The sequence below is a fragment of the Falco biarmicus genome, chromosome 7 (genome assembly GCF_023638135.1).
Source record: "Falco biarmicus isolate bFalBia1 chromosome 7, bFalBia1.pri, whole genome shotgun sequence".
NCBI classification, from domain to species: domain Eukaryota; kingdom Metazoa; phylum Chordata; class Aves; order Falconiformes; family Falconidae; genus Falco; species Falco biarmicus.
The window spans coordinates 21822511-21848198 of record NC_079294.1 but is presented as its reverse complement, the minus strand read 5'-3'; the positions used below and the strand labels follow the sequence as shown (position 1 = coordinate 21848198).

The 25688-nt window shown below is 37.6% G+C and overlaps 1 protein-coding gene across 2 annotated transcripts in view; it reads left to right on the top strand.

The window, feature by feature from the left end:
* Nucleotides 1-25688, top strand: part of LOC130153150 (cytochrome c oxidase assembly protein COX16 homolog, mitochondrial) — a 49376-nt gene that overhangs the window by 644 nt on the left and 23044 nt on the right. For both annotated transcript variants that reach the window (XM_056347612.1, XM_056347611.1), the window contains exon 2: nt 12146-12223. In XM_056347612.1, the coding sequence (XP_056203587.1) occupies nt 12146-12223 (78 nt within the window). The remainder of the gene's footprint in view (nt 1-12145; nt 12224-25688) is intronic.

Sequence of the window (25688 nt, the reverse complement as noted above, 5' to 3'; positions counted from 1 at the left end):
TGGCAGCAGTGTTGGTCTGATAATTTGTGCATCTAAAAAAGGTAGAATTTGAGTTAAATGAGGTGATAGGTTATAGTTACAGTTGTGCTGAAAGCAATAGGCGACACCTAGCTATTTAGAATAGTTGAAGATGGAAAAGATCAATAAGGTCAAAGGAATAAACCAAAACTGTCAGGTGGGCAGTGTAACAGACTGCACTGGCCTGGCCTGGGTACCTGTGTGCAGTAGAGGAAAAATTCAACAGCTTGGATGCACTTAACAGGTAAAAACTCAGGAAGTCAAAAGCAGTAGCCAGGACACTGGTTTCCGTTTATGCAATTTGTGCCTCATTTCCTCTGTATACAATTAATTTAGAAAAAGTAAGCAAATTCCAATGTGGATAAAGAATAGGGCAATGGATAATTCCAATGTTTTTATACTACTACTAGAAAAATTAGTGTCATCCTCTTCAAATGTTCAGAAGCATGCCTCAGAGAAATGGAGTGGTCCAAAGAAGGACAGTGGCACTTTAGTTAGAGTTAAAAAAGTTTAAGGCTATTTATTTTAATGTGATACTACAGAGGTTCTAGGGCAAGGAGTTCAAGTGGAAATATTCATGCAGTTGAATGCGCTGGAGTATCTTTTCTCAAAATATTGATGAAGATACTTGTAAGAAATAAAAATATTTAAAACCTCACACACAAACCAACAAACCAGTGTCATAATTCCACAACTGTATGAATAATTTGTATCAACAACTCCACTCGCTGATATTGCAGACAACTTCTTCATATCATAACTTTTGTAAGGTGATCAAGCATAGCATTACAGCTGTTTAGTTATCCTGCTGTGTGCATGTATATCTAAAGGGCTGTCCAGAACGTTACTGCTTTCATGCTTAGACTGAATTCATTTTGCTTTCTAATTTTTCATGTAATGTTTTGAGTGTTCTGATATAATTCTTTAGTTTAAAAACACCTTTCTTAGATGTTTAAGGCTGAATATAATTTTAGGTCACAGTCCTGTTGTTTATGTAATTATTTGAGGTTTGCTACTCCTCTTTCAAAATGAGGGGAAACCAGGCAGTTTAGTACTCACCAGCTCAATTTTAACTCCGAAAAAGTTTTTTGGAAAATACTAACACGATTAAATTATATACAGATACTTAGTGATACAGACCTGGTGGAGAAAAATGTCACCATTGCTTTTCAATAATAAATATATCAGATTTGATGTTTGATACGTCAACTGGTATAGTAGGCGAGGAGATGCAACTGGTACACAAGATCTTGACTTGCTTTCTGTATTACCTTCCATGTGAGAATTCACTTAAGAGGAAAGTATGGCAAAGATACGCTTCATCATTTGTGTTCTCAAAGGACTGAAGAAATATAAAATGTAGTTATCAGGTGCCTTCTAAGCAGAATGGTGTCTTAGGTGGGGTGGGTCCTGCAGAAATAATGTGGGCTGTAATATTGTGAAAAACCAGAAATGTCATTGTAAGACACAGAAACTTTTTAAAAGTACAGTAAAACATGGAACAGGACTCTTCCTCTATTCAAAGTCCTCAGCTGGAGTAATTTTCTAGCTTTATGGTCTCATGGTAGACTTGATGAAGACAAACTGTTAAGTCTAGAGGAGGGCAACATAAAAGATACAGCAGACATTCCACCTTGAAGGAATGCTTGAAGGAATTGTTTTAGTTGATTTTAGAGAAGTCTGAGAAGTTCTGTACATCATATATTGAGAGTGGTGATTGCTTTTTATAGCTTGTGAAATAACTATCACAATAAATGAGCTTTAGATTAGATGTTAGGAAAATACTACTCTTTGTTAGGAAGGAGCCCTTGTGAGATACACTTAAGGTTTTTAAGAAGTTGAACAACCATTTGGCAGCAGTGGACTAGATTTTCTCAGTTCTGCTTCAGTGCTGGAGCTATCACTTCTGTTTCCCAGGCCAAGGTAGACCCGTTTTTGTTTTTTTTTTTTTTCTTGTGGCCCTTCTAGTGTTTTTGCATGATTTGTCATAGCTCGTAGCAGAAATTTTTGAGACTGTGTTTTCTTTGACTTTGTGCTGCCTAATTTCATTCTGTTTCTGTTACCACAGAGCTCTCTCCTCCAGAGACAATATTCTATAGAGAAATATTCTATTATATTTCTTTTCAGGGTTTCATGTCTCCCTGTCTTAAAGTTATTCTCCCCTGTGAGTACTTCAGAACATTTCTGTGGGGCTGCTCAAAGGCTTCCCATGGAGCAAGAAAAAGGAAAATTCATGCAATTCTTGTCAGTTCCCCAGCTGTCTATTGAACTCTGAAAGCATCTCTGAAGCTGAACAGAATTGTGCTAAAAGATCAATTACAGCAAAAAAGACAGTGAATCCATGCACACAATCACAAGGAGCATGCTTTTGTAACCCTTTAATTCTGCTGAATTTGTGATAACACTGAACCAAAGGTTTCTGTATAGATTCTTGCATCCTGTAAATAATTTTTTTTCACTAGACAGGTACTGTGTTCTTCAGTACTGCTGGACTTTTCATCAGTACCGTATCTGCTTTTTTTTTTTAAAAAAAATCAAACGGCTTTCATATCTTCCCTTCTTATACTGTGTATTTGAGTGAAAAATCCCTGTGCCACTTTTTCTAAAGGCTCCAAGGTTAAAGAGATCATAATTCAAAGACAGATGAGCGTCTCATTGTACACACACACATATATATATAAAATTTTTTTCTTGCATTTTAGTGTAAATTCTCTTGATCCTTTTTTCTTTGTTCTTTTGGGTCAGGGGCTGTTAGAATATTTCACTGCAAAAGGAATTTTCTTGGTTGATCTTTAAACCTCAAACTGACAACAGCTTTCAGAGTAAGATGTGTAAATCACAGTTTTCAGTCATACTTTCTCAGAAGATAAGAGTGTTTCTTTGTGAGCACCAACAACACTGTAGGGGGTAGGAATTAAACCTGCAGGAAACCTTGATGTGTGAATGTTTCCTTTAACTCTGTAAACTTCACAGATGAGATATCTCTGCATGGCATAAAACAGTAAGCATTCAGGAGAGTGTGATGTAACATGGCATGGAAAATCTTAACAGCTTGAGTGCTACAGGGTGAGTAGTCCTAAAGGGCTGGTAAAGATGGTAACATCTGTGTAGATGTTGGGATGGACTCTAGTAACCTTACAGATGTATCTGTAAAATTTGCTGTTGTGATGGAGGGCTGTGCCACCTCTGTGGTAACTTAAGTCTTTGTCAGCTATATTGACATCTCCATTTCCTATTATAGAAACTCTTAGCACATGAAGCTTAACTTACAAGTCTTCAGGATACCTGGTTCTGTTATAGAAGAAGAGCTTCAGTCTCTGCTGCTTTATATTCCGCAGTCACCTCCACCTGATGAAAAGGGATGTGCCTTTCAATGTCCTATTGCTGCTGTGATGCTTCTGTAAGATCTTGAGAGAAGGCAGCTCTTTGGTATTACAGCTAGTGGATCCAGTGGCATGCTTTTCTTATGAGGCACTAAACATGTAAGGTTACTTTTCTAGTGCAGTTAGAATGTTTGAAGGTTGCTGGAAGTTACTTTTTTTTCAGATAAGTATAAATGGTGGTTCTAGATCTCTGAGGAAACACATTTGGATTTCAAAATTGCAAAGCAGTAACAGCTCTAAAACACGTTAAAAAACCCCACTTCATACACTCGCACCACTTTACAAAAGGTGTGTTTGTGGTTCTGTCTCATTCTAGGCAAGGATCTTTCATACTCTCTAAGTTGCAAAAAGGATGTATAGATGCAGTTCCAGTTCCGCTGTCAACACGCTACAAGGGGAAAAAAAATTCTGAGGATCTAAAGTGGCATTGCAGCAGATAGAATATATAGTCTTTGGCTCATTTGGTGATTTTCATTGTACACCTGAAATAAGTATTGCACTATATATGTAGTGCAGCAAGTTTCAAATCTGTGAGTGTTGTAGTGGCATTCTCTGTACCTATAGCTGTAGATTTTGACTTCATTTTTCTGGATATTTTTTTTTTCTCATCCTCTAATGACTGTACTTTTACAAGTACTTTGCTTCTCCTTCTGGATCTTGTTATGTGCTGTGTCTAGTATTGCCAAAAGAGAAGATGGGAGTAGCTTGGAACAGTTAAAAGATTTTTCTGTGAATAAATATGTTTCTAAAATCTATTTCCATCAGTGTTTATACACACAGACTGTACTACAATGCCATCTATGTTGCTGCCTTGAACAGTGCAAGTTTACTTTGATAAACACTTAGTCAAGACATGCCAAGAATGCATGTTGTGTACAGGACAAGAAAAAAGGTCAGATTAGAAAGAGACCCTAACAATGCTGCAGCAATGTGGTTGGTGCTTCCAGGCACCATTAGAGAAGGTCAGTGGCATCTCAGGCCCTTTTTAATGAAACAATTTAATGTAATCATCTCAGGCCCAATTTAATGTCAATGTTTGTGACAAACAAAACACCTTTCCCAGAACGCAGCATGTGAAAGTATATGTCTGTGGATTGGTTTTGTTCAGTGGTAAAGTCAGAGTCATCTGGAAGCCATGACTGATGCTCAGTAATATTTTGCAAATACTGTGAAATGGTATTTTATTGTGCTGTAAGTCACTGAAAGTGAAAGTTTTATGGAGTTAATGGGTAGGAAAACTGTGTTTTTATAATTTAAATGTATTTAAATAACAAGTTTCCAAAGACTTATTTAAAAACAACATTCCTAATTCATTTCATAAGAAGCTGCTGAATTCCGAGTCCTGGGATCTGCTGAATACAAGGTGCGCTTTTTCCCGCTAGTTCTGGAGGATCTGCCTGTAAAAGATTGTATGAACACTAAGAAATATAGAAAATTCTTCTTGGGGGTAGTCACGTTTCTGAGAGCTGTTGTTGCCATCAGCATCTATGTATAGAAACTGTTGTTACATATATCTTCTGATATTGTTTGAAAAACAATTACTACAATTGGCATTTTTCACTTTAGGTATGTCAGTATTATTGTTAACATCATTCAAATTATCACCTTAAAAAATTCATTTGAATGGCAGGACTTTTATTAATATCTATTACTTATGTAACTGTACAATAAAATTTAACATACGCAGAATGTTTGATTTAAATGTTAATATGCTTTTGAGAGATGAATGGAAGTTAACATTTACTCATGAGAAGAGAATTCTGACTTTTAGTATTTGTAGATAAATTGTGATTGCCTGTAAAAGTTACAAGTATTACATTTGTAGCCTTAAAAGATCAATAAATATGAAACTTTTTCTAGAATTTTAAAATGGTCGCTCCCAATCAATAAAATCACAAGAGTGCTGCTTTTATTTTTCAATGACTTATATTATAAATATTGGGTCTCTAAGCTTATGATGAGATATGTCTTCAACTTCTGCTTTGCATCTTGTGTTCATCTGTGTGTGTTTGAATCTACAGTGGAGTGTGGAGCTATTCCAGACAAAACAGCCCCCTGGAGCTGTTTGTGCTGGAGTGGAAGCCAGTGTGTTCAAGCTGAATGGGCTTCTGTGGACTCCAGTTTGTGCAGTCTGAATTAGCTGACTTCCATCTTTCTGTTGACTGTCAGGGTCTAAAATTACTGAGTTCATCTTTTGAATCAATGCCTCAAACTTTTGATTCTTGCTCTTTGAGTACTACTTTCCAGATAAGTGTTAGACAAATAGTCACTCTGTAGGTACTCTGAATTCCCCCCCTCTGTTTCATTTGAAAACATGAAGAGTGTAATTGCATTGTTGAATGCTGTTAGAATGGATTAATCTGGCACTCGGGATTGTGTTAAGCCTCAGAACTGGAACGTAAGTACAGTTTTGCCAGTTTTCATTTCCTGTGTTTAGTTCTGGTCTAAGTCTCCACCTTCTTCAAGGGGTGGTGAAGGTAAAGATATTAAGGTTAATATTTACTTCATAGTGCATTTCATCTTCATCCCCTGTGCAGCGTTGTCCATAGGGAAGTATTACTTGACAAGTAGTGATTTCTTTTTATGTTCTTTAGTGCAGGTTTCAGTTTATTGCTGTTTTGAGCTGGGCCTAACACATCACAAGAACACCAGGTTGCGGTGACAAGTGAACAGTTTCTCATTGTAGCGCCTTGGCTAGATTTGAACCTGTGACTAATGGGAATGATGATTTTAATAAAGAATCAACATTTTGGCTTTTAGAAGCTTACGGAGAAAGAGAAGGTGGCAGCTTGACCACCACCGCAGACTTGGTTTTCAAACAGCTGCAGCTGCTGAGTTAAATTCCTTTGTCATCTGACCAGCCCAATCAATGTGTGTAATGCAAAATGACAATGCTGTGGCTGAAAATGACCTTTGTTGTTAATGCTTATACCAAGGAACATATGGGTTTCTGTCTTTTCTGCAGTGTTCTTAGGTTGTTTCTATTAAATGCATTTTCTGTGTTTTCCAACCTGCTATGAAGTGGACATTTTAATAAACAAAGGTTTTGTTTTCTTCCTAAGACGCTGAATGACAGAATTGAAAGGATACAGACAGTTTTTGTTGTACTCTGGCCTGTAGCCATTCATATTTGCAATCTTGAAAATCATTGCTTTGATATACTCTATACTCAGTCAATTAACCTGATACCTTAGGTCAAGTTTAATGTTTTGCACATAGTTCCCCATGCTGTGCAAACTATACTCTTCTGCTTTACCAGTGAGTTACAATTGTCTCCAGTTTATACCATCTGCTGTCCTGGGTTGCCAGCATGGTATCCATGTGGTCATCTCCTGGCATATTTCATCCATTTTTGACTGTAATGCAGTTCAGTCTTTCTACAATTTGTGAATTCCAATATATGCATTGAGTCAGTGCGTTCTCTGTTGTGCTTTTGAGTGAAGTAACTACTAAGGGACGTATAGCTTTTATTTCTGTTTTCCCCCAAGGAGGCCATATGATCTGAATTAAAAATTATTTCCATTTGTTGCAGATAAGAAGAAAAGGTAGATCCTCTTCTGCTCCCATCGAGGGTGGGGAGAGGATTTAGTAAGTTTCTGAAAAGGTTGCACTGGTTTTCTCTCAGCAGTTTCAGTGTTACGAATGGCTGTGGGAAATACTCTTGAGAGTTAGAGCTGGCAGAGGGGGGCGCTTCAGGTTAAGGTGACTTGCCTGGGTCTTTTCTGGGACTGGCAGTTTGCCCTGCTACTTTGTTTAGAGAACAAAAAAGAGACTTCAGTCTTCTGGGCTGACAAATTGCTGTCTTTCGCCGGTCTTGCACTGCACATATGACAGTTCTTTAAAGAGGAAACCCCAAACCCCTTTTTACTGTGTTCACTGCAATCACTGCAAACTAAAATAAAATAATTCACGTGACTGTTTAGTTTTGAAGTTCCTGATGAATAGCTGGAGGGTTTTGCAGCAGCAGTCTGGAAGAGGTTAGAAAATGATCATGTTCCTTCTCCAGTGATATGTATCGTAATGATTTCCCCACTGCATAATCTGCTTCCAGCAGTAAGTATTGTGATTTGGTTAATTTAGGGATTTATGACAAATTTAATTTTGTAATCTGGCTTTCAGAATTGGTGCTATAGCAGGAGTGGCTTTCTGTCACAACAGGGATGCCTGTAATATGGGAGATTGCTGGTGCTGCCAGTGAAATAGTTTCTTGTTATGTTGTTGACCTAAGGAACTGAAGGTGACCGCTTTAGATTATGCGGGAAACTAAAAAGTGGGGATCTGCTGTAAGTCCCAAGTTCTTCTGCGGTTGAGTCCTCAGTGACCATCTCACTGTGGTTGGTGACAAATGCAAATATTTCCCATCCTAAGATGCAGGTCAAGGGATCACTCTGATGCTGTCCATAATGGATTGCATAATATACTTCCTAATGGAGAAGTGAACAAATAGAATTTTTAGAAGAATGTTGTTAAAGAGAATTTTATATTTTTTTTAATTTATTTATTTATTTATTTTTTACATAAAACATTTACTGAGGTTGCTGAATGTATGTGACAGATGGTGCTCTTATGTCACATCCTATCTTTCATTTTGTTTTGGAACATGCAAGTCATCCATGCATGCATAATTGCATTACGACATTGTAGGGTTGGAGTTTTTTGTATACTCACTGGAACATAAAGGAATAAACCATTGTGAGATCTTTAAGGGGAGGTTGTGCTAGCAGTGCTGTTAAGCTGTTTGCTTTGGTGTTATGTGCGGGCTAATTAGTGTGTTTTATGGTTGTTGCCTTCTTAAGGTAAATTTCAGGTGTAAAGGAGAAAGTGAGAAGTTGTTACCATTTCATCCATCTGCTGAATGCATTCAAGTATCTAGACAGATTGTTTGCTACATAGTGTTTTTTGCTGCAGGTTCTGGAGCATATAAACTGAATAGTTCCTTTACAATGAAAGAATGCAGGTGTTTGAACTTTCCAGCTTGAGTACTGTTGTTCACATGCCAATGCCTTAACGTTTTATGATGTCAGTTAACTATCTGTACGATTCTAAAATCGGAATGAAGAAAAAATGTATCTTAATTTTCATTATATGTGGCATTACTTTTCCTCTCTCAGTTAACTGGAGAGGAAGCATGAGTCTGACTTCATTAGAATGTGGGCAACCTAACTGTTTTATTTGTATGGTGTCCTGAATGGTTTCTCCTGTCTCTTTTGTGTCTGGACTAGTGGATGGAACATACTGGACTTTGCTGTTGCCCTTGGCTTACATTGAGCAAATTTGCCCATTGTGGTGCTTTTTTAACTGAAGAGTGTTTTGCAAAGAATCATAGAATCATAGAATTGTTTAGGTTGGAAAAGACCTTGAAGGTCATTGAGTCCAACCACTAGCCTAGCACTGCCAAGTCTACCACTAAGCCATGTCCTTAAGTGCCACATCTACACGTCTTTTAAATACCTCCAGGGATGGTGACTCAGCCACTCCCCTGGGCAGTCTGTTCCTATGCTTGACCACACTTTCAGTGAAGAAATTTTTTCTAATATTCAACCCAAACTTCTCCTGGCACAACTTGAGGCCATTTCCTCTCATCCTATCACTTGTTACTTGGGAGAAGACGCTGACACCCACCTTGCTACAACCTGTAGAGAGCCGTAAGTTCTTCTCTGAGGCTGCTTTTCTCCAGGTTAAATAACCCCACGTCCCTCATCTGCTTCTCATAAGAGTTGTTCTCTAGACCCTTCAGGTATGTGTTCATGAATGTAGACTAGAAATGTGTTCAAGATGTACAGAATGTGCAAAGCCAACAAGCTGATGATATTGCTGGAATTTTTAACTTGAGTCTCATTCCACTTGTAATTATTTTGACTGGTGACTCTTGATGCTTCAGTGTTTGTATGCATTCTTCCCTTTAAATACAGTTAACTTAAGTGAAGGTAGTGAGGACATCTTCCCTCATGCAAAAAAGAAAAGGGAAACACTTAAACCAAGACTAACGTTTCCACTTGGTGCATAGTCAGTCACAGAGTCCTTTACTACCTTTAATACCATTATAGCTGCATAAATTAATTTATACTTTCTTTTATTGGCTTTTTACCACAATTTTCAAAAATCTGATTGACTGAAGAGCTGACTATTGCTGCTCTGGCTTGTGTAGATCAAGGCAATTCATGCTCAGGGCTGTCAGCTAACTGCATTGACGTGCTATTGGTTGATTAAATAAGTGCTGAATATGACTGATTCTGGTCAGGTTTTGCAGTGAAGTCTTAGACATCGTGTTTGGTTTATTAGAACATTGGTCAAGTAAACTTGTAAACATATGTGTGTATTCTGTGTTTTTGAAAATTGTTGATCTTCAGCCTAGCCTTCCAGCATTACACTGTGTAATATTTCAGTGGCGTTTTTAATTTCTTATACCATCAGTGTGCTTTGACTCTCATGCAGCCTAACTGATGTTTCACTGTAAGATAAATCAACCATTGCAGTACTGGAAGTGTAAAGGCAGTGTACTGGTAATGCCCGATAAGTGAAGTGTGCCAGCTTGCCAGGCTAGTTATGCTGCTTATGCTGTATGAAGAGCAAAAGTACATCAGAAACTAAGTGCTTTTTTCCCCTTCAGGAGTATAACAGTGATGGAAGTAAAATTACAGTGTCAGGCCAAAACCTGTCTAAAGGAACTGAGATGTGTGTGTATCAGCTTCTTTATCATGTGTATAGCTGCAAAAGGAAAATGCCCTATGTAATAGATGGTTGCTGTCAAACAAGTGATAGGATGTGATGAGACAAAACGACTTATTTTGCAACAACCTTCTACTTGATTTCCCTTAGTTACAGTGTACATTACACAGTTTTAAGTGATCAAAGCTAAGGAATGTAATGTTTCTTTTTTAGCTTGGAGCCTGGCTCTGTAAGCCACAGCATACCTTTTCATTGTGATAAGTAATATCTGGGTTATGAGGAGCAGGCCAGTTGAAGGTCTTCCACTTGTTCATGTTGCATCTCATAATGGCACATACTTTATGCAAGTTTGTTGTTAGGCAAACTAATTTTTAATTGATGTTGCAAGTAACTGCTACTTTCTGCCTAGTTTAACAACTGTGTACTGAACCATTTCTCATGCAGTTGCTTTTGCCCTGCCATAGCCACTCTTTGACAACATACTAATATACACAAAGGCAGTAAGCTATGGTCTGTAAGAGCCATAAACTTGTCTATAGCACTTCTGATTTCTATTCATTAGGACCTGAAGTTTAAGTTAACTCATTGGCTGTTAATTAACATAATACTTGTTAGGAGTTGAATAAGATCAGCTAATGAAATTTTATGCTGAGGTGTCAACCATATTAAAATTCAATTATAGTTTGATCCTTGAGACTTTCAGCATTATGTGTTACTGTATCTTCAGCTGACATATCTGCTTTGATTAAATAAACCTTGAATAATGTTCAGGTTCTTTTTAACAATTTTGAATACTTTCTTTTCTGTTTCTTGTTGTTCTTTCTTACCAAAATACTGACACATGAGGAAGACCTCCCCCCCCCCCCCCCCCTTTATACAAATACTTTTTTTTCTATTGTGTGTTTTGATGATTCAGTATTTGCAAGAGCATCATTAATTCATTGAACAGTTATGATATAGTTATGGTGCTGTCCAGTTTTTGGGAGGTCAGATTTCTAGTCACTGAAAGTGACATGGTTATTTTCTGATTGGCTTTCTGAAATCGGTTCTGTGGCTTAGCAGCTAGATGTTCATACCACAAAATTTTTGATGTATTTGTTCCTAATTATCAGCTTATTGAAAGGGCTAGACCAGAAAGAGACTGGAGCCTTCAACTCCTGCTTATTGGTGAAAGGTTCCCTGTTCTGTGAACATAGTACATTAGTTCCTGGGTAGCACTCTGTAACTTACCAGCACCTGAGCACGCATGGGGCTGAGCTCACATGGTTGAAAACTGAGCTCACATGGTCGTGAGCTAATTTTCAAGTCCTTAATGGTGTTTGTTAACAATACTTGATCTTTTGGTTGGTTTGTCTGTTTTTAATGGTAAGAATACATAGACAGTCTTATGATATCCCTCTCATAAGAAAGAATTATTTAACAATTCCTTTATGTGGGTATGAAGGTTACACCCCAACCCCCACCCCCTCCCTGTTTCTGCCTTTATTATTCTTATTCATAAGCTTCACAGGTGTGGACAGAATTGCAATACAACTAAGGAGGCAATAATAAAAGTGCAGGTGTGCTGGATATGATTTCTTAGCCTATATGATAATGTATCATTGAATCACAGCTCCGGTCAGCTGGTCTGTTCAGAAGCTTAATTAGATTTCTTACCCACAGACATCAGAGTAGGTCAATGTGGCATTGTTACTTCCCCATAGAGTTTGAAAATGATGAGAATAAATCCTGTGGTGTTGAGGTAAAGGTTCCTTTGCAGTTTTGTCAGGAAGCCATATGGGGAGGGAAAAGAAGGGGTAAGAGCAGAGGAAGTCCCTAGGAAATGTGCATCATGAAGCAGCTGTCTTTGTATGGAGGAAATCTGTGAAATCCAGGTCCAGAGGATGCAAGAAGGCTCTGACTTTACATATACTCCCTCTTGTCCTATACGTATCTTCTAATTGATTATTTTATTCAGTTCCTGGTGTTTCTGTTGGAAGAATAGTAGGGTCCCTGGTAAATGAATTGGGTCAACATGCAGTGTTCTTTTTTGTAATAGTCCTGACATGTCTTGTTTTCATTTTGTTGTTTTTCAGCTGTATCTTATTGGAGGATCTTTTGGACTCCGTGAATTTGCTCAAATAAGATACGATGTCCACAGACTACATGGCAAGGTAGTTGAAATGGTTTTCTTTACTTTTCATTTAATTTTGTATATGTATTGTCTTCTAAAGGATTGTTAAGACTAGCAGGCTTGCTATTGGGGATTTGCCTTTCACTGCTGGGCCCAGGCTACAGCTGAGGCTCTTAGGCAGTGAGTAGTGCAGGTAACAATAAAGGGATTGACATGATGATGAATCCTTTTACTGTCTGTGAAACAGATCAACATAAATAATAGAAAAAAATAGTTTCTTTTGTTGAAAATAAGTGGCAATTCTGAATCCCAAGAAGTGTAGCACATCTAGAAGGAGTTTATTACAAAGGTATGGTGTCTGATTTAGATGAAGAAAACTGGTATTTTAAAATGCTCTGATTTCAAGCAATACTTGGCATTTAGTATATAATATTAGATGGTTTTCAGGGCTTGTCTTTTTGTTGGCTGAGATAAGCAGATACCTTTAACATTGTGCTGCATCTTGTTTAAGCTCTGCATAAGAAACAGGAGCTAGTCTTTACTCGGTATTTCAGAATGAATTATATGGAAGAAGCCTTTCTTTAAATGAACGGGAAGCTTTCTGAACGAGGGAAATAGCTTGCTCACTAGTGCTACTTACGCCTCCAGGTGTAACAGTAGTTCCAAGTCGTATATGAAATTATTTGAAAGGAGCATAGTCAGTTCCGCAGAATGTAATATTGTCTAACTTTGTGATATGCAGGTCTGCCGTTGCAGTGCAGAGAGGCTTTCTGGTCTCAGTGCTGACTTGCAGGTCACATGAAGTGCTTTTAAAGACTATATGGCACTTTATAGTAAAAAAAAAAAATTGTTTATAACTCTGGACGCTGTGGCTTTCTGTTGCGGTCAAATCTTTGAGATCTGAGCTGCTGAGGGTTTGGAGACTCACTCGTTTTGTCTTAGACTCCTGTTATGGGCCATCTAAATTACTTCAATCATTTCTCATTGTTCCGTGTGTTGCATACGTAGTTGTGGCCTTTTGAAGCAACATGTGGCCCACTCCTGGTCAGTCCCATGGGGACAGGGGAGAATAATCTTAGAAATCTTTTCTCCAGTGCTGTCTTCTGGGTAGCTATTTTCTATGAGTCCTGGGCTTTTAGGACCAGTTGGAGCCTTTTAAGTTTTTCTCCAACCAGATGGGAATCACAACAGGGGCAAGAATTTGCCTGTTGTGTTTCTGTCATTTTTTTGGTCAAATTCATAGGTGGTGAATTACATTTGACCTCCATGATCTGCACTGTGACTGCAGCCCAGGAAAAAAAACAGGTAATAGTTGCACTCATTCAGATCTATGAGGCGCTTTGTCCCAGCATTTATAATCAAGGGGAGCATCATTGAATTAGACAGTAGTACATGAAAGCTCTGAGGGGAAGCTACTACACCCTGGAGTTCTTAAGCTCTGAAGAGCTAAAAGAGGACATCTGGATTCTGCTCTAACTGGTATTACTTAAGGCTGCAGCATCTCTTCTGTGTTCTGTTTTTCTTTTCATTACTACTTTATTTAGGAATAGATGAAATTTAAATAACAATGCAGTATTGGCTGAGAACTAGCAACACCAACTTTGGGCTAGAGTATAGACAGACAAATCAAAGCAATGTGTTCTGTTAATTTCTGGGTTTATGTCCATAGAAACAAGAGTTAAGAACCATTCTAATGCATTCAATAAGACAGCAAAAAAGATTAGAATGTATTTTAACTGATAAAGAGAAACAAACCTAGTTTAAAAGGTACGTGAAACTCAGGAAATGAACACAAATCTAAGTAATTTTAAAAGGCTATTAAAAATCCTGATAGTCATAACATCTGCTTAATTTGTCACTGATTAAAATGTTTTTGTGTTGGAGTAGAATACCCTTTTCTTATACGACACTTCGACTAGCATAAGTCCTTATCAGATCAGGGAGAAGTGCTCCTTTTGGTGGGGTGGGCAGTTATATGCAAATTGCAATAGGCAATAAAATAAATAGGATTATTTTGTTTCAGTTGCTCCTTTCTAAAAATAATAATGTTTAATTAAATAACACTTTTCATACAAGGAGCTCAAAAGACTTTCACAGAATTTAAATGAATTAAGTTTTATAGTCTTACTGTCAAAAGAGGCAGGATTATTATTTCCATTTTATTGCTGAAAAATTGAAGGCTGAAGGAAGTTAAACAACCCATCCAAACGTAGGCTAGGATTTGTAATACCTGAGTGCCTGTCTTTTTTATGTCTTAAGGATGTGCCTTATATGTGCCTATAGTATGCATCCTTTGTAAGCATGACTCTAAACTTGTTTTCTTGCTAATTCAACTGCTAGACAGAATTTAGACAATCCTTTTGTGGTATATCTCTACTACATTTTGAATGCTAAACTATGATCCCTTCCCTTCAAAAGTATTTGTTTTTTTCCCTTTTCAGTCTTACCATTCTCATTGTGCTGAGAGGGAAACCACATTAGCAGGCAAGCTCTCAGCTGACGATCTTTCGAAGGAAGCATTATAGTAGAACTGGTATTTGTGTTTTGGTGACTAAGGGGTTAACTGCCACTTTCTCTTTGTATTCTTGTGGCTTAATGAGCAAAAGGTTCATTAGTCATAATGTCTATGTTATTAATGTCAAACTGGCTTTTGAAGAACATTCCTTGATAAAGGAATTAAAATTTAAGAGAAAATGGTGGTTTGGACTTTTGAAGGTTTGTGGTGATGCATAAGGCAGGGGCTAGGATTAGGGCTGGGAGGGAGACAGAGCCTAGAGCTGGAGCTGGAATGGGGTGGGGAAGGGGCTGCAAAAGGAATTCTGTCTTCTTGGGCATTTGGTCTATGGCTAGGGATCTTGGGCTGAGGGTCAGCCGGTGTGTAGGATGGAGAGTCAGAGCCTAGAGCTGCAGCTGAAGAGGGACTATTAGCATCTCAAAAATGGATATTTTATCCATTTAGTATAGCAACATTGGATAGCAGGGCTTTGTATATGCCCATCTCTAGCAAAAGCAAAAAAACCCCCGTTTTGGGTACACCTTCATTTACTCAAGATACCCAGGTCAGTCATACTGCCTCAGCACACTATATGTTCTGCATTTAAAGTGAACTTACACTGAGACTCTTACTGATGTAAATGCCTATTTACACTAGTCAGGATTCTGAAACTAATCAAGGATTTCTCCATTATCTATTGTTGCCAAAATGTCCATTAATGGAGAAATCATTAGGTTAGGTAACTGTTCTTTTCTGGGAAGAATTTATGCAAATCATTATTGGTTATAGAAAAGCAGGTATGCTTACGGGAAAATTGTGGAATTAATGGAGAAGAAATGAGTATGTTTGTATAGGCATTGTTCCAAACACCTTTATTCTCAAACGCAAAACTAGGGCCTTTCTTTGTCTATCTTCTCACTGTGTATGTAATTGAATAGAGATGCTTATTTAAGGAGGTTTTTTTCTCTAGAAAACGTGACTCCTGTTAAATATACTGAAAATGTTTCATTTCAACTGTATAATAATAAATAAGTTAACTGTGTGCCCATTGTTGTCATTCAAGGCGTGGTAGAGACTTGCTGATTCAGGTCTAATTTTGGATATAAGAATCTTGGACATGTGGAATGGCGTGTACTATTGGCTGATAGTTACTGTAGAGGGTTGAAGAGAAGCAACATACTAACTGCCTGGGAAAATCTAGGCTTTCAGCCCATCAGCAGACTGTTTAGACTAATAAAATAGAGTTTTTAAGCTCCAAAACTGCGTTGTTGAAACAGTATTATTGCGAGGCAGGTTCTCAGAGTATGGGGAGGGATAGGACTGAGCATGTTCCTCCAGAGTAACATGCAGCAGAAGCACTTCTAGAAAAGCTAGATGTCTAGGTCATTCTGTCAGGAAACAAAACATCAGTTAGCCTTTGAAGTCTCCAAATTCTTCTGTGAATTATTTATAACAGTGTTACTATACCGACCCCTTTAGTGTTTACAAACTATGTAGATCCTATTCACTTTTCCTTTGTCCTATGCAAAGTGAGTGCACCCCAAAACCAGAACGCTAAAAAATGAGATTAATAACATTTTCTGTCTTACTAATGCAGAAAGTAGAGGCAGTGAAGAGTCAAAATGACAGAAGTTCAGCCTTTTCTCCTATGTGAGTTTCACTCCTTAATCTGCTGTTGGGTTTTAAAATATATATGTATAACCATTGTGTGGCACTTCAGGATTTAAAATGCAATTGAAAATGAAAACACTTGACCTGTTCTTTCAGAACGCCATCCTCTACAAGCATAAAACTGTAAACCCAGAAAGACTATAAAAGGAGTGATGGTGGTGGTGTGAAGCATACTCATTAGTAAGCATGCTAGGTGCATCAAGCTTTCTTTCTGCAGACTGAGAATTTGCCTTTAAAATTTCTGTTAAGGGAATGGCAGTGTTTTGAGGTCCTTGGATAATTTTTTTGACCAATTGACTGGCATGTAATTACCCATGAGACACTGCTTATAGACATCTACAAGGAGTTAGTGTTACCATTGTCAATTCTCATTTATTACGTTTACTTGGTGTCTTGAAGTCCTAACTCATGAAATGATATAACTGTGAGGATCTCAGCTTTCATTTTATAATCCTAGACCTTGGAGTTGGGAAGAAGATCACATACGGTACATAGAAGATTATCCTGAAAGCCTTATTGTCCTTTGAAAAAGAAAATGATGAGGAGTGGAAGAGGCTAATACAAGCACAACACTGACATTTTACTGGTTTATAGCTGTTCTTTTAATTGGGCTTGATAGTGATTTCAGTGTGTTGACTGTCTGGTTGGTTGTACTCAGTTTTACAGTTTTAGAATATTGTTGGTGGGTCCCTCGTGCTGTCCTTTAACATTGTATTCTGAAGCTCACAAATGGCTGTCAGGGGACCCATAGCAGCGTGCAATTTAAATAACTTCCAGTGATCTCATTGGAAATCATACATCCATCTTCTTCAGGTTCTTGCTTCAGTTCCCTCCTCTACCACAGAGCTCCCCTCTGCCTACGAGCAAGTCATTGAATTTTAGTGAGTCTCACTTTCTCAGTCTGTAGAAGGGAGATAATTAATGCTGCTCTATTTTATGTAGGGAACAGGAAAGTTAATTAATTCAAATAGAAAGAATTATTTAAATTCATACGAGTATTTTAAAAAGTATTTCCTCAGGTGAGATCCATTAATTCACATCTTTTGGGTCGGGGTGAAATAGTTTAGGAGGGAACAGGAGCAGAGAGAAGACCAGTTTCCATGAAGCCTTTATATCAGGGGAGAACATAACTGACATTTCCTTAGGAAGGTCCAGGAAATCAGTCCATCGTTTTCTGATTATTATAAGCGGGTAGTTGAGACTTAAGTGGTATCTGCCAGTTATGCTTTTGTGTTGTCTGGTTCACAGACATACTGCAGTTTGTTTAAACCACTGAGCTGAGATGGTGACAACTGCAACAGCACAGTGTTTAAATGAGGTTGCAACATCCACCCAAGAAGGGCAAAAAATCTGCAAGTGACTGGACAAGACTGGAACACCCATATTGCTGTCATTATGTGAACTAGCTCACGTATAACTACAGGAGTTGCACATAGAGGCATGCCCTGAGGTATACAACTAAAATTGTCTGTTGGTTATCGCTTCTATTTTACCTGCCTATAAACTGCACTTGGATAGGATTTCTGTGTTCCAGAAGTTTGTTTTGTTTTGTTGTTTTGTTTTGTTTTTTTTTTTTTAAAGAAAGAAGCATTACAGAATTAAATGTAATTTGAAAGGTTATTGTAAAGTTAGTATGGTTTCTGAACAATCTGTCGTGTTTCTATATGTCACATAATTTTCTTCCTTAAAATAATGTATTTCATATGAGGTGAAGACTTTGAATCAAAATCACCTAAACTTCTGAGTATGTCTGTAGCATTTAAAATTACACAAGTAATGCTATTTTTGACTTACAGTTGTGGAATATCAGCAGATTGTCCCCATCATTAAACATATTGTGAGCTAGTAGTGTTAGACAGAGTTGCTTTACTGCAAGCTGTCTTATCTTATTTGAGGACCTGCATCTGTGTTAGAAAACGGTATTTGCTCTTTGGCAAAGCTATCAGAGATAACAAGAATTTAACTGAGATAGCAAACAGTATTGCAGCAGGATGTAAAGGTATGGCTTTCACTTTCTTCCCCCAAATTGTTCAATTGACTGAAAATTGCAAGGTGTTCTTGTTGCAGTTCGTAATGGATAAGCATCCATGCTTGAAACTGTATTGTACCTTGGGGTTCCCAAAGACCATAAGTCTGACCAAAACTTGACTTACTTGACTATTTCAAGGCGTAAAACGGATAGGCCGGGTCATTGTGATTGGACTGGACTGGTAAAGCCTGTGCTGGTGTAGTTTGTATTAATGACAACTGATGGATTTAACACTATTGATGCCAGCCCAGGTCATTCCATGCACTAGTTTTCTTCTGTATTCTGCAGGCTTTGTGCTTGATTTTGTTCAAAATGGATTTAGACTCATCCTCTAGATTTCCTGGTGTGCCAACACCCCGTAGCAATGCTAAGGTCAATTTAGATTAACGGTTAATACTTAAAATACTCTTAAGTGGGTTATCTTTATTATTAGAGTTAGGAAGTGAAAATTAAATACTCACTATCTGCTCATCTAAATCTAAATGTATGTTTGTGGTGCTGTGCACTAAGTCAGGGATTCATCTTGTTTGTGTTTCCATTGTCTTAAATGAAATGCCTCGTTTGAGGTAGATATCCAGGCAGCCCATATAGATGGTTTGAGAGAGAAACGCCTCCATAATATGCTTCATTCAATTAAAATAGATGCTTGAGAGCTATGTTGTTCTCTTTTGACTGATGGAAAAGTAGAGAGATTGAGCTCAACACTTTATTCATCTCACTGAAATTTTGTAATGATACCATCCTTAGTGTAAGAATATATTTATTGTTAATTTGACCAATAAATGGTAAGTGAAATAAACCTCTGCCTAACTTCAGTTACAGACAAGTTAGGGTTTTAGACACATATCTTAAAGTGAGATTTATTTTCTTTAGAAATGCCCGTCTCTATATTCAGCTGACTGTAGGAGGAGCCTAAACAGAAACTTCATGCTTCAAGTCAAAAGTTTAGTTGGATAAAATTAGGTGAGATGAAGCCTGCCCTAAATATTCTTTCCCTGGAGCTTCATTGGCAAACTAACAGTTGGCTTGAAGGTAGAGAAAGTCTTGTTTAATCTGTTGTTTATGTCTGTTCTGTGATTCTGGAGAGTTTCCTCCATGATTTCATAGGAGGTTGTATTTAAAACATTGTGTTTGATTTGAGTGTGAATGAAATCAGAGTGTCTTTAATTGATGTCTGGTGGCATTTTCTGGATGGGAAAGGTATCCTTTCTAAACTTGTCAGCAAGGGAACATGGAATCATTTTAGTGTCTGTCACTGAACTTGGAAGAATAATTAAGTCTTCTCATCTAGCATTTTAGCATTTATTTATAAATGCATCTTCATGCATTTAATTGGTTTCAGTAAGCTAATTACTCAAGCACAGTGTGGCAAGGGATTGATGTTGGTGATTATTGTTTGCGTCCTTTTTTTCCTTAAGCAGGTCAGGTTGGCTTCAGTCTCAAGTCTAATGAAGACAAACTTCAGCTAATTTCCTTAAGTAGGTTTAGTGGATTTTCAAAGACTAAATTCATTAATGAACTTGGCCATAGGTCCTCCAAAAATTAAGAAAATAATACACTGAAATGTTGTCTGGTGCTTTAGAGAATGTGAGAGGCATACATTTATGATTGCTTATAGGAGGAAAAAAGAAGATCTTTGTCAATCATTTATCTTTATGTAATGAAGCACATTTTACTAAATTAAAGCAGACCTTGCTTTCAAGCACAGCCTGCTTAGTGGAGGGTTTTAGAATTAGATGGAATTGAGGCAGCCTGGCTTCTGATTGATGGCTAAGCAGGTGCCCTTATAGTGTCTTTTTTTTTCTGTTGGCAGGGGGAATTTGGCACTTGTTACATCTTTTGACCACGGTTCAGAATCATTCAAGGCAGTAATTTCAGTCCTGCAATGTGGCACAGAAATGAAAGGGTAGCAGAGCTTTTCATACTCTGTATTGTGGTAGCACCAGATGTTCAGACATCAGTTTTCTTTCTTGTCTTGGATCAGTCCAGAGGGATTGTATGGAAATGAGCTCTTTGTCCATGATATTCTTGAAGATTTTTGAGGTTCAGCTGCTAGTGTTAGATTCATGATTTTGCACTGGTGTCAGTCTTTGTCTCTAAACACATTGTCTCTAAACAGCTGATTACTGAATTTGTTATGATACCAGCCAGAGGTGTATGTTTTAATTTTTCAGGCATCCTTTCAGTTTAGTATATTAACCACCTTTTTGTCTGTAAAAGGCAGAGATGGAGTCAGTCAGAGATTCAGTAAGACTTTGTTGCCCCATTCTGAGGCTGACACTGTGTATATGCTTTTAAATGGTTTCTATTGATTGGATACACCTAGACCCACTGCTTATTGTCACCACAAACAGCTTAAAGCAGTGTAGGACAACCTGGAGATAAGATTTTGCCCATACCTGCCCTTTCCTACCATCTTGTATGAGGTTGAAAAAAATGAGACCAAGGCCATCTAGACTATTCTGATGAAACCAAGAGACCTGTCAAGACCAGAAGACTTCTATTAATAACCTGAAACAGGTATGGGCTCTCAGAATTACAATATGGTTGTTGAAAATTGAGACAGTCGCATTAAATCTGGATGTGATGATGATAGTAACAACAATACAGAGATTTTGATAATATGTGTGTTCACTGATTTAAAAATTAGTGCAGCTTTGATTTTTCACTTTGAAATATCTGGAGTTTTAGTGAATCTTTAGTTTCAATCTTATAATGTGCCAGCACTATTTTTTGGCAATGAATATTCAAATATATTGTTAATGATACTGAGTTTGGCCAGAGACCCTAAATAATAATATTGAGTATTTGCATGGTAAAGTGTTTCACTGAATCCTTGTCAAGCTTTTTAAGTAAGTTTTTTTAAATTAAGAAAAGCCTTACCTATCAGTTTCCATGTATGCAGTGGTTACTATTACTGTAGAAATTGCAGGGAGCTTCTGCCATGCATGCTAAGATGTCATGCTATATCCTGTGTGTAAGGATACATTAATATGCCAATTTTGATTAAATTATGTTTATCTGAATGGCAGAAAGGTCTTGTGCCTTTTATAAAGATTGGGAAAATGTGCTTAAAATTTCAGGGGCTTAATATCTGTCCAGATGTAGAGGTTTGATTCTTGAAACTTCCATTTTGTGGCTGCCTGGATGTATATTGCTTTTGGACTGAAGGTCCTTCACATACCTAAATTCTGCTTTTGGCCAGGCGCTCTAGTACTGTATTATTCATGGTGCTGCAAAGCTTGGCGTCTGCTAGATACGTAGCAAATCTTTCAGGCTCTATTAAATAGGTGTTCCTCAGTCTGTGCTAGCTGAAGATGTGCGTGCTGTTACGTGAGTTGTTGAGTACAACTTGTGAGGCTTCACACAAAGCGGCTGTAAAAGTAGGGATGCCTCCTGTGACCTGCTGGTTCAGCCAGAGGGCAGGTACCCAGGATGTGGATGAGAGTTTCAAGGCACATCTCCTTTCTCTGGGAAACATGCAGTAACTGTAAATTTGTAGATTGCCTGGAACTGCAGGCATTATCAGCTTTCCTTTTTAAAACTCATCTCTGCATGGAATAGTTAAGAACGAGGAAGAAAATGTGATTGTGACTTAGTATTTAGATTATATATGTGAAGTAGGGGAAACCTGGGTTTTAATTTCTATGACATTTAGAATTTCTGTGTTTTTATCAAATGAGTATTTGATACTAAACGTCTTGAAGCTGGGCCCCCTTTGTCAGGGCAATGCTCTTTCTTTGAAATGAGGGATTTGTTCTTTTAATTTAAAACAAGCAGACAAACAGAACCTGGTCAGCCTCACCCTGAGATGGATAATGACTATGAATCCTAACTGGAGTGAGGTATCTTCTTAAATCTTAGGAAAACTTGTCTAGTACTTATAAACTCTTCTGCAGCCTTTCATCTTACCTGTCTGTAGTTACTGCTGCTCTAATTGCTACCCAGTACGTATCCCTTTCTTAAGCATCTGAATCATCTCTTAGTTTTGGGGTTTTTTTCTTTTTTTTATTTTTTTTTATTCCAGAAATCTAGTTCAGGCTGTAGATTTTGCTATGCAACCAAGTGCTAGGTCCCTGTAAATTTAGTTATGAATCTTCACATGTGTATACCAACAAATATGTGCACATTGCTGTTTACCTATCTTGAGCTAGTAAATACCTTGGTGACCCTACGCATGCTTCTGACTTTCTCATATGTGTATGCAAGTTGTGGATGCACTTAGAAGATTGCCTTAGAGTATTTTTGTCCATGAAATTCAGAAGAGAATTTGGATCCTATCTGGCATGTCTTTCTTGGAAGTACTCAGTAAAGGAAGCATGCTAGGTACATTCTGCACACAAGGCAACTCTTTTTTCAGATGTACAAAAGTTCTGGTGGATATATATTGTCCAGGATTTCCATGGATCAAGCAGCTATATTAGAGGTACCACCTGACTATGCTGCCCAGCATCTGGAAATTCCAGGCAAATGGCCAAATTTGTCTTTTTTTGCTAGGACAGAATTTCTGTGTGGAAAAACAGGGCTGTGTCTGGAGGAACCTGGACATCTGGCAGCTTTACCTCAGATTATTGAGCTTCTCAGTGATGAAACGCAAAATAGAGTACAAGTATTAAGAGTTTCTTGTTTTAAACAGAAGACATTTTTCTATTTCATAATTCTGTTGTCAAGATTAGATTCAGATGAAGAGAAGGTTATTAACTGAAGAAACTCATTCTGATGCCATTGCAAGTGGAACTAATTTCAGTACGTAAAATGTTGATAGCTTTCAGATTTTTACATTTTATATACTACTGAGAATTCTGTTCAGTTGCTTTAAATCCTGTCACATTGCCACAATTAATTACTGGTATTTTTGCCTTGCAATTGAAGTGATTACAAGTGTGTAATTTAGCTTCAGGCAGCTTTTAGCCAAAACATAATTTAATATCCAGCTGTTTTTCCCCTCATCTCCCTCAAGCACCAGAAAACATCTAGCTTTCCAGACTCATCTTGGGAAGCCAATAGCCATGGTGTCAGCAGATTGAAGCTCAAACAGAAGTACTGGAGTCCCAGTCCCCTAGATCAGGATTTTCTGTACTGCTAGACTTGTAGATCACTGCAGTTTTTACCAAGAAAGTGTTGAAAACCCTCTGCCATGGATTGTTTCCATTTTAAGTGTGATCTCTGTCTAAATGGACCTTCCCTTTCTTCCCCTTTGTGTTTTGAGGCTAGGAAGGCTGAAGTCAATTGGTTCTGTTGCAAACTACAGCTATGCATCAGTCTGAAAAAGTAGAGCCCAAACTGCTAATGAGAGGGGAAAATGCATAATCTGTCTGTCTTCAAATATCTGCCACCCCAGAAAGCATTTATAGGTTTGCTTGTGATTCAATAGGTGATACATTTTCCCCAGAGTCAGCACTGAACTTCCTGTATCTTCTGTCAGGCGCTGCTTAACTACCTTTTTTTGATGAGGCATAGAAGTGAGACTTTGCCCTCAGAACCTTAATGAGTGTTGAAATTAACATTGTAGCTGGTGCAACATCATGTCTTGCCTCCCTGGAGCACAGGTCAAGGAGGGTAAGAAGATGCCTGAGGTTGTACGTTCTCCCTGCACAAGTAGATGGGCAGCTGTGGGGTCAAGAAATTCATAAGCTTTCCCTGACAGTCCCTCCAATTCTGCACCCTCAAAGACTGCGTGTGCTTTTCATAAAGCCTACCAAGCATAAGCTGTGGGATGATTCAGAACAGGAGACTAATTTAGGTATTCCCAGAGGAACCTCTGGGAACGTTCATTGGTGACAGAGAGAATGTAGGAATACAAGCTTTCAGGGTACTGCATGGAGAAGAGACATGACTTGTCTTATTAATATCTAAAATCTATGAATTAAAATCTTTTGCATTCATAATTCCCACTGAATTTAGTAGAATTGATAATGTTGGATGTGTAGGCCTTGTATCTGGCATAATAGGAAAACAGTAACTCTGCTACTCATGTTTTAAATTTGATTACATCAGGCCTTATCGTTATAACTTTCTCTAATGTACCCATCAGAATGTCTGAGCCTTTGACAGGTAAATTTGTTATTTATTAAAAATAGGGGCAAAACATCTTTCCAAAGAAGATAGTACATGATATACAAATGTGTTGCAAATTCTAGTAATCTAAACTAAAGGTAATTTGGAAGATGAATAGCTTTCTGTAAGTGCAAAGAATTAGAATAGGCTTTTGCTTACTGTAAAACTTCACTAGATGTCAGTGTGGAAAATATTTTTACTTAAATGCTATGTGACCTGTAGAATGAGAAGTGTTAATTCCTTTAACACATGCAGATTTAGGATGACAGTTATTAGAATTTTGTAATTTGGGGGTTTCTCAATACATAATTTATTTGTAGAAAGGCAGTTTCAGAACAATGAAGGCAATTTTTGTAAGATCACACTCAATTCTGAAAATTGTTTCTGTTCAAATATACATAAAGTCAAAATTTGAGTACTTACAGAAGATTTTGAGATTTGTATTGTAAATCAGAATGACATTTTAAAACATAAATGAAATCAATTTTTAGGGTTAAAACAGCAGACTTTTTGTTTTATATTGTTGATTATTTTGAGTCAGCAAAAATTTTAATGTTTATTTTCTTGCTGGTTGTTTGTGAAAACAGGACTTGTTTGTGAGGGTAGCAAGTATATTTTCACATGGCTCAGGACAGATCTTAGTCACAAATTTACACATTTAGAAAAGAAAAAAATGCATATATATTTATAGGTGTTGATTAAGGAAAGCATTCCTAATCTGTAAGTGTGCTTGTGCATTCTTTTAACTGTATTAGGTGTTTATGTGACATTTGAAGAATCAGACTCTCTCCGTTCCTACACGAGAAGGTTGGTTGGTTGGGTTTTTTGGATGAGGTGTTTTTTTGTTGTTTTATTGAAGCTTTAAGGTTTGGTCTCCTATGAGATAGACTTTTCCCTTGAAATGGATTCCTTTGTGTTTCTGAACTGATACACCAAGTGAAAGATAGCAGTTTAAATATTGTATGGTGCCTTTGGTTTTGCTATACTGTTAAAGCAAGCTGCTACCAAGACTAGTTTACCAGAAGGAACCTAATTGGACAGTCAGTGAACACCTGAACACAGGTATTTCTGCTAAGTACAGAACTCCTCGTTAGGCACCCTCTCCAACCCTACCTATTCTGTCTGCTAATACAGCAATGGAAAATTAAGGTGAGAGGAACACAGACTGCTTGCACGCGGGCTTCAACTGCAAATTCATGATTTCTCTCTTGAAGTTACTTGCTTTTAACAGAAACTTAAGTAACCTTTCTGTTT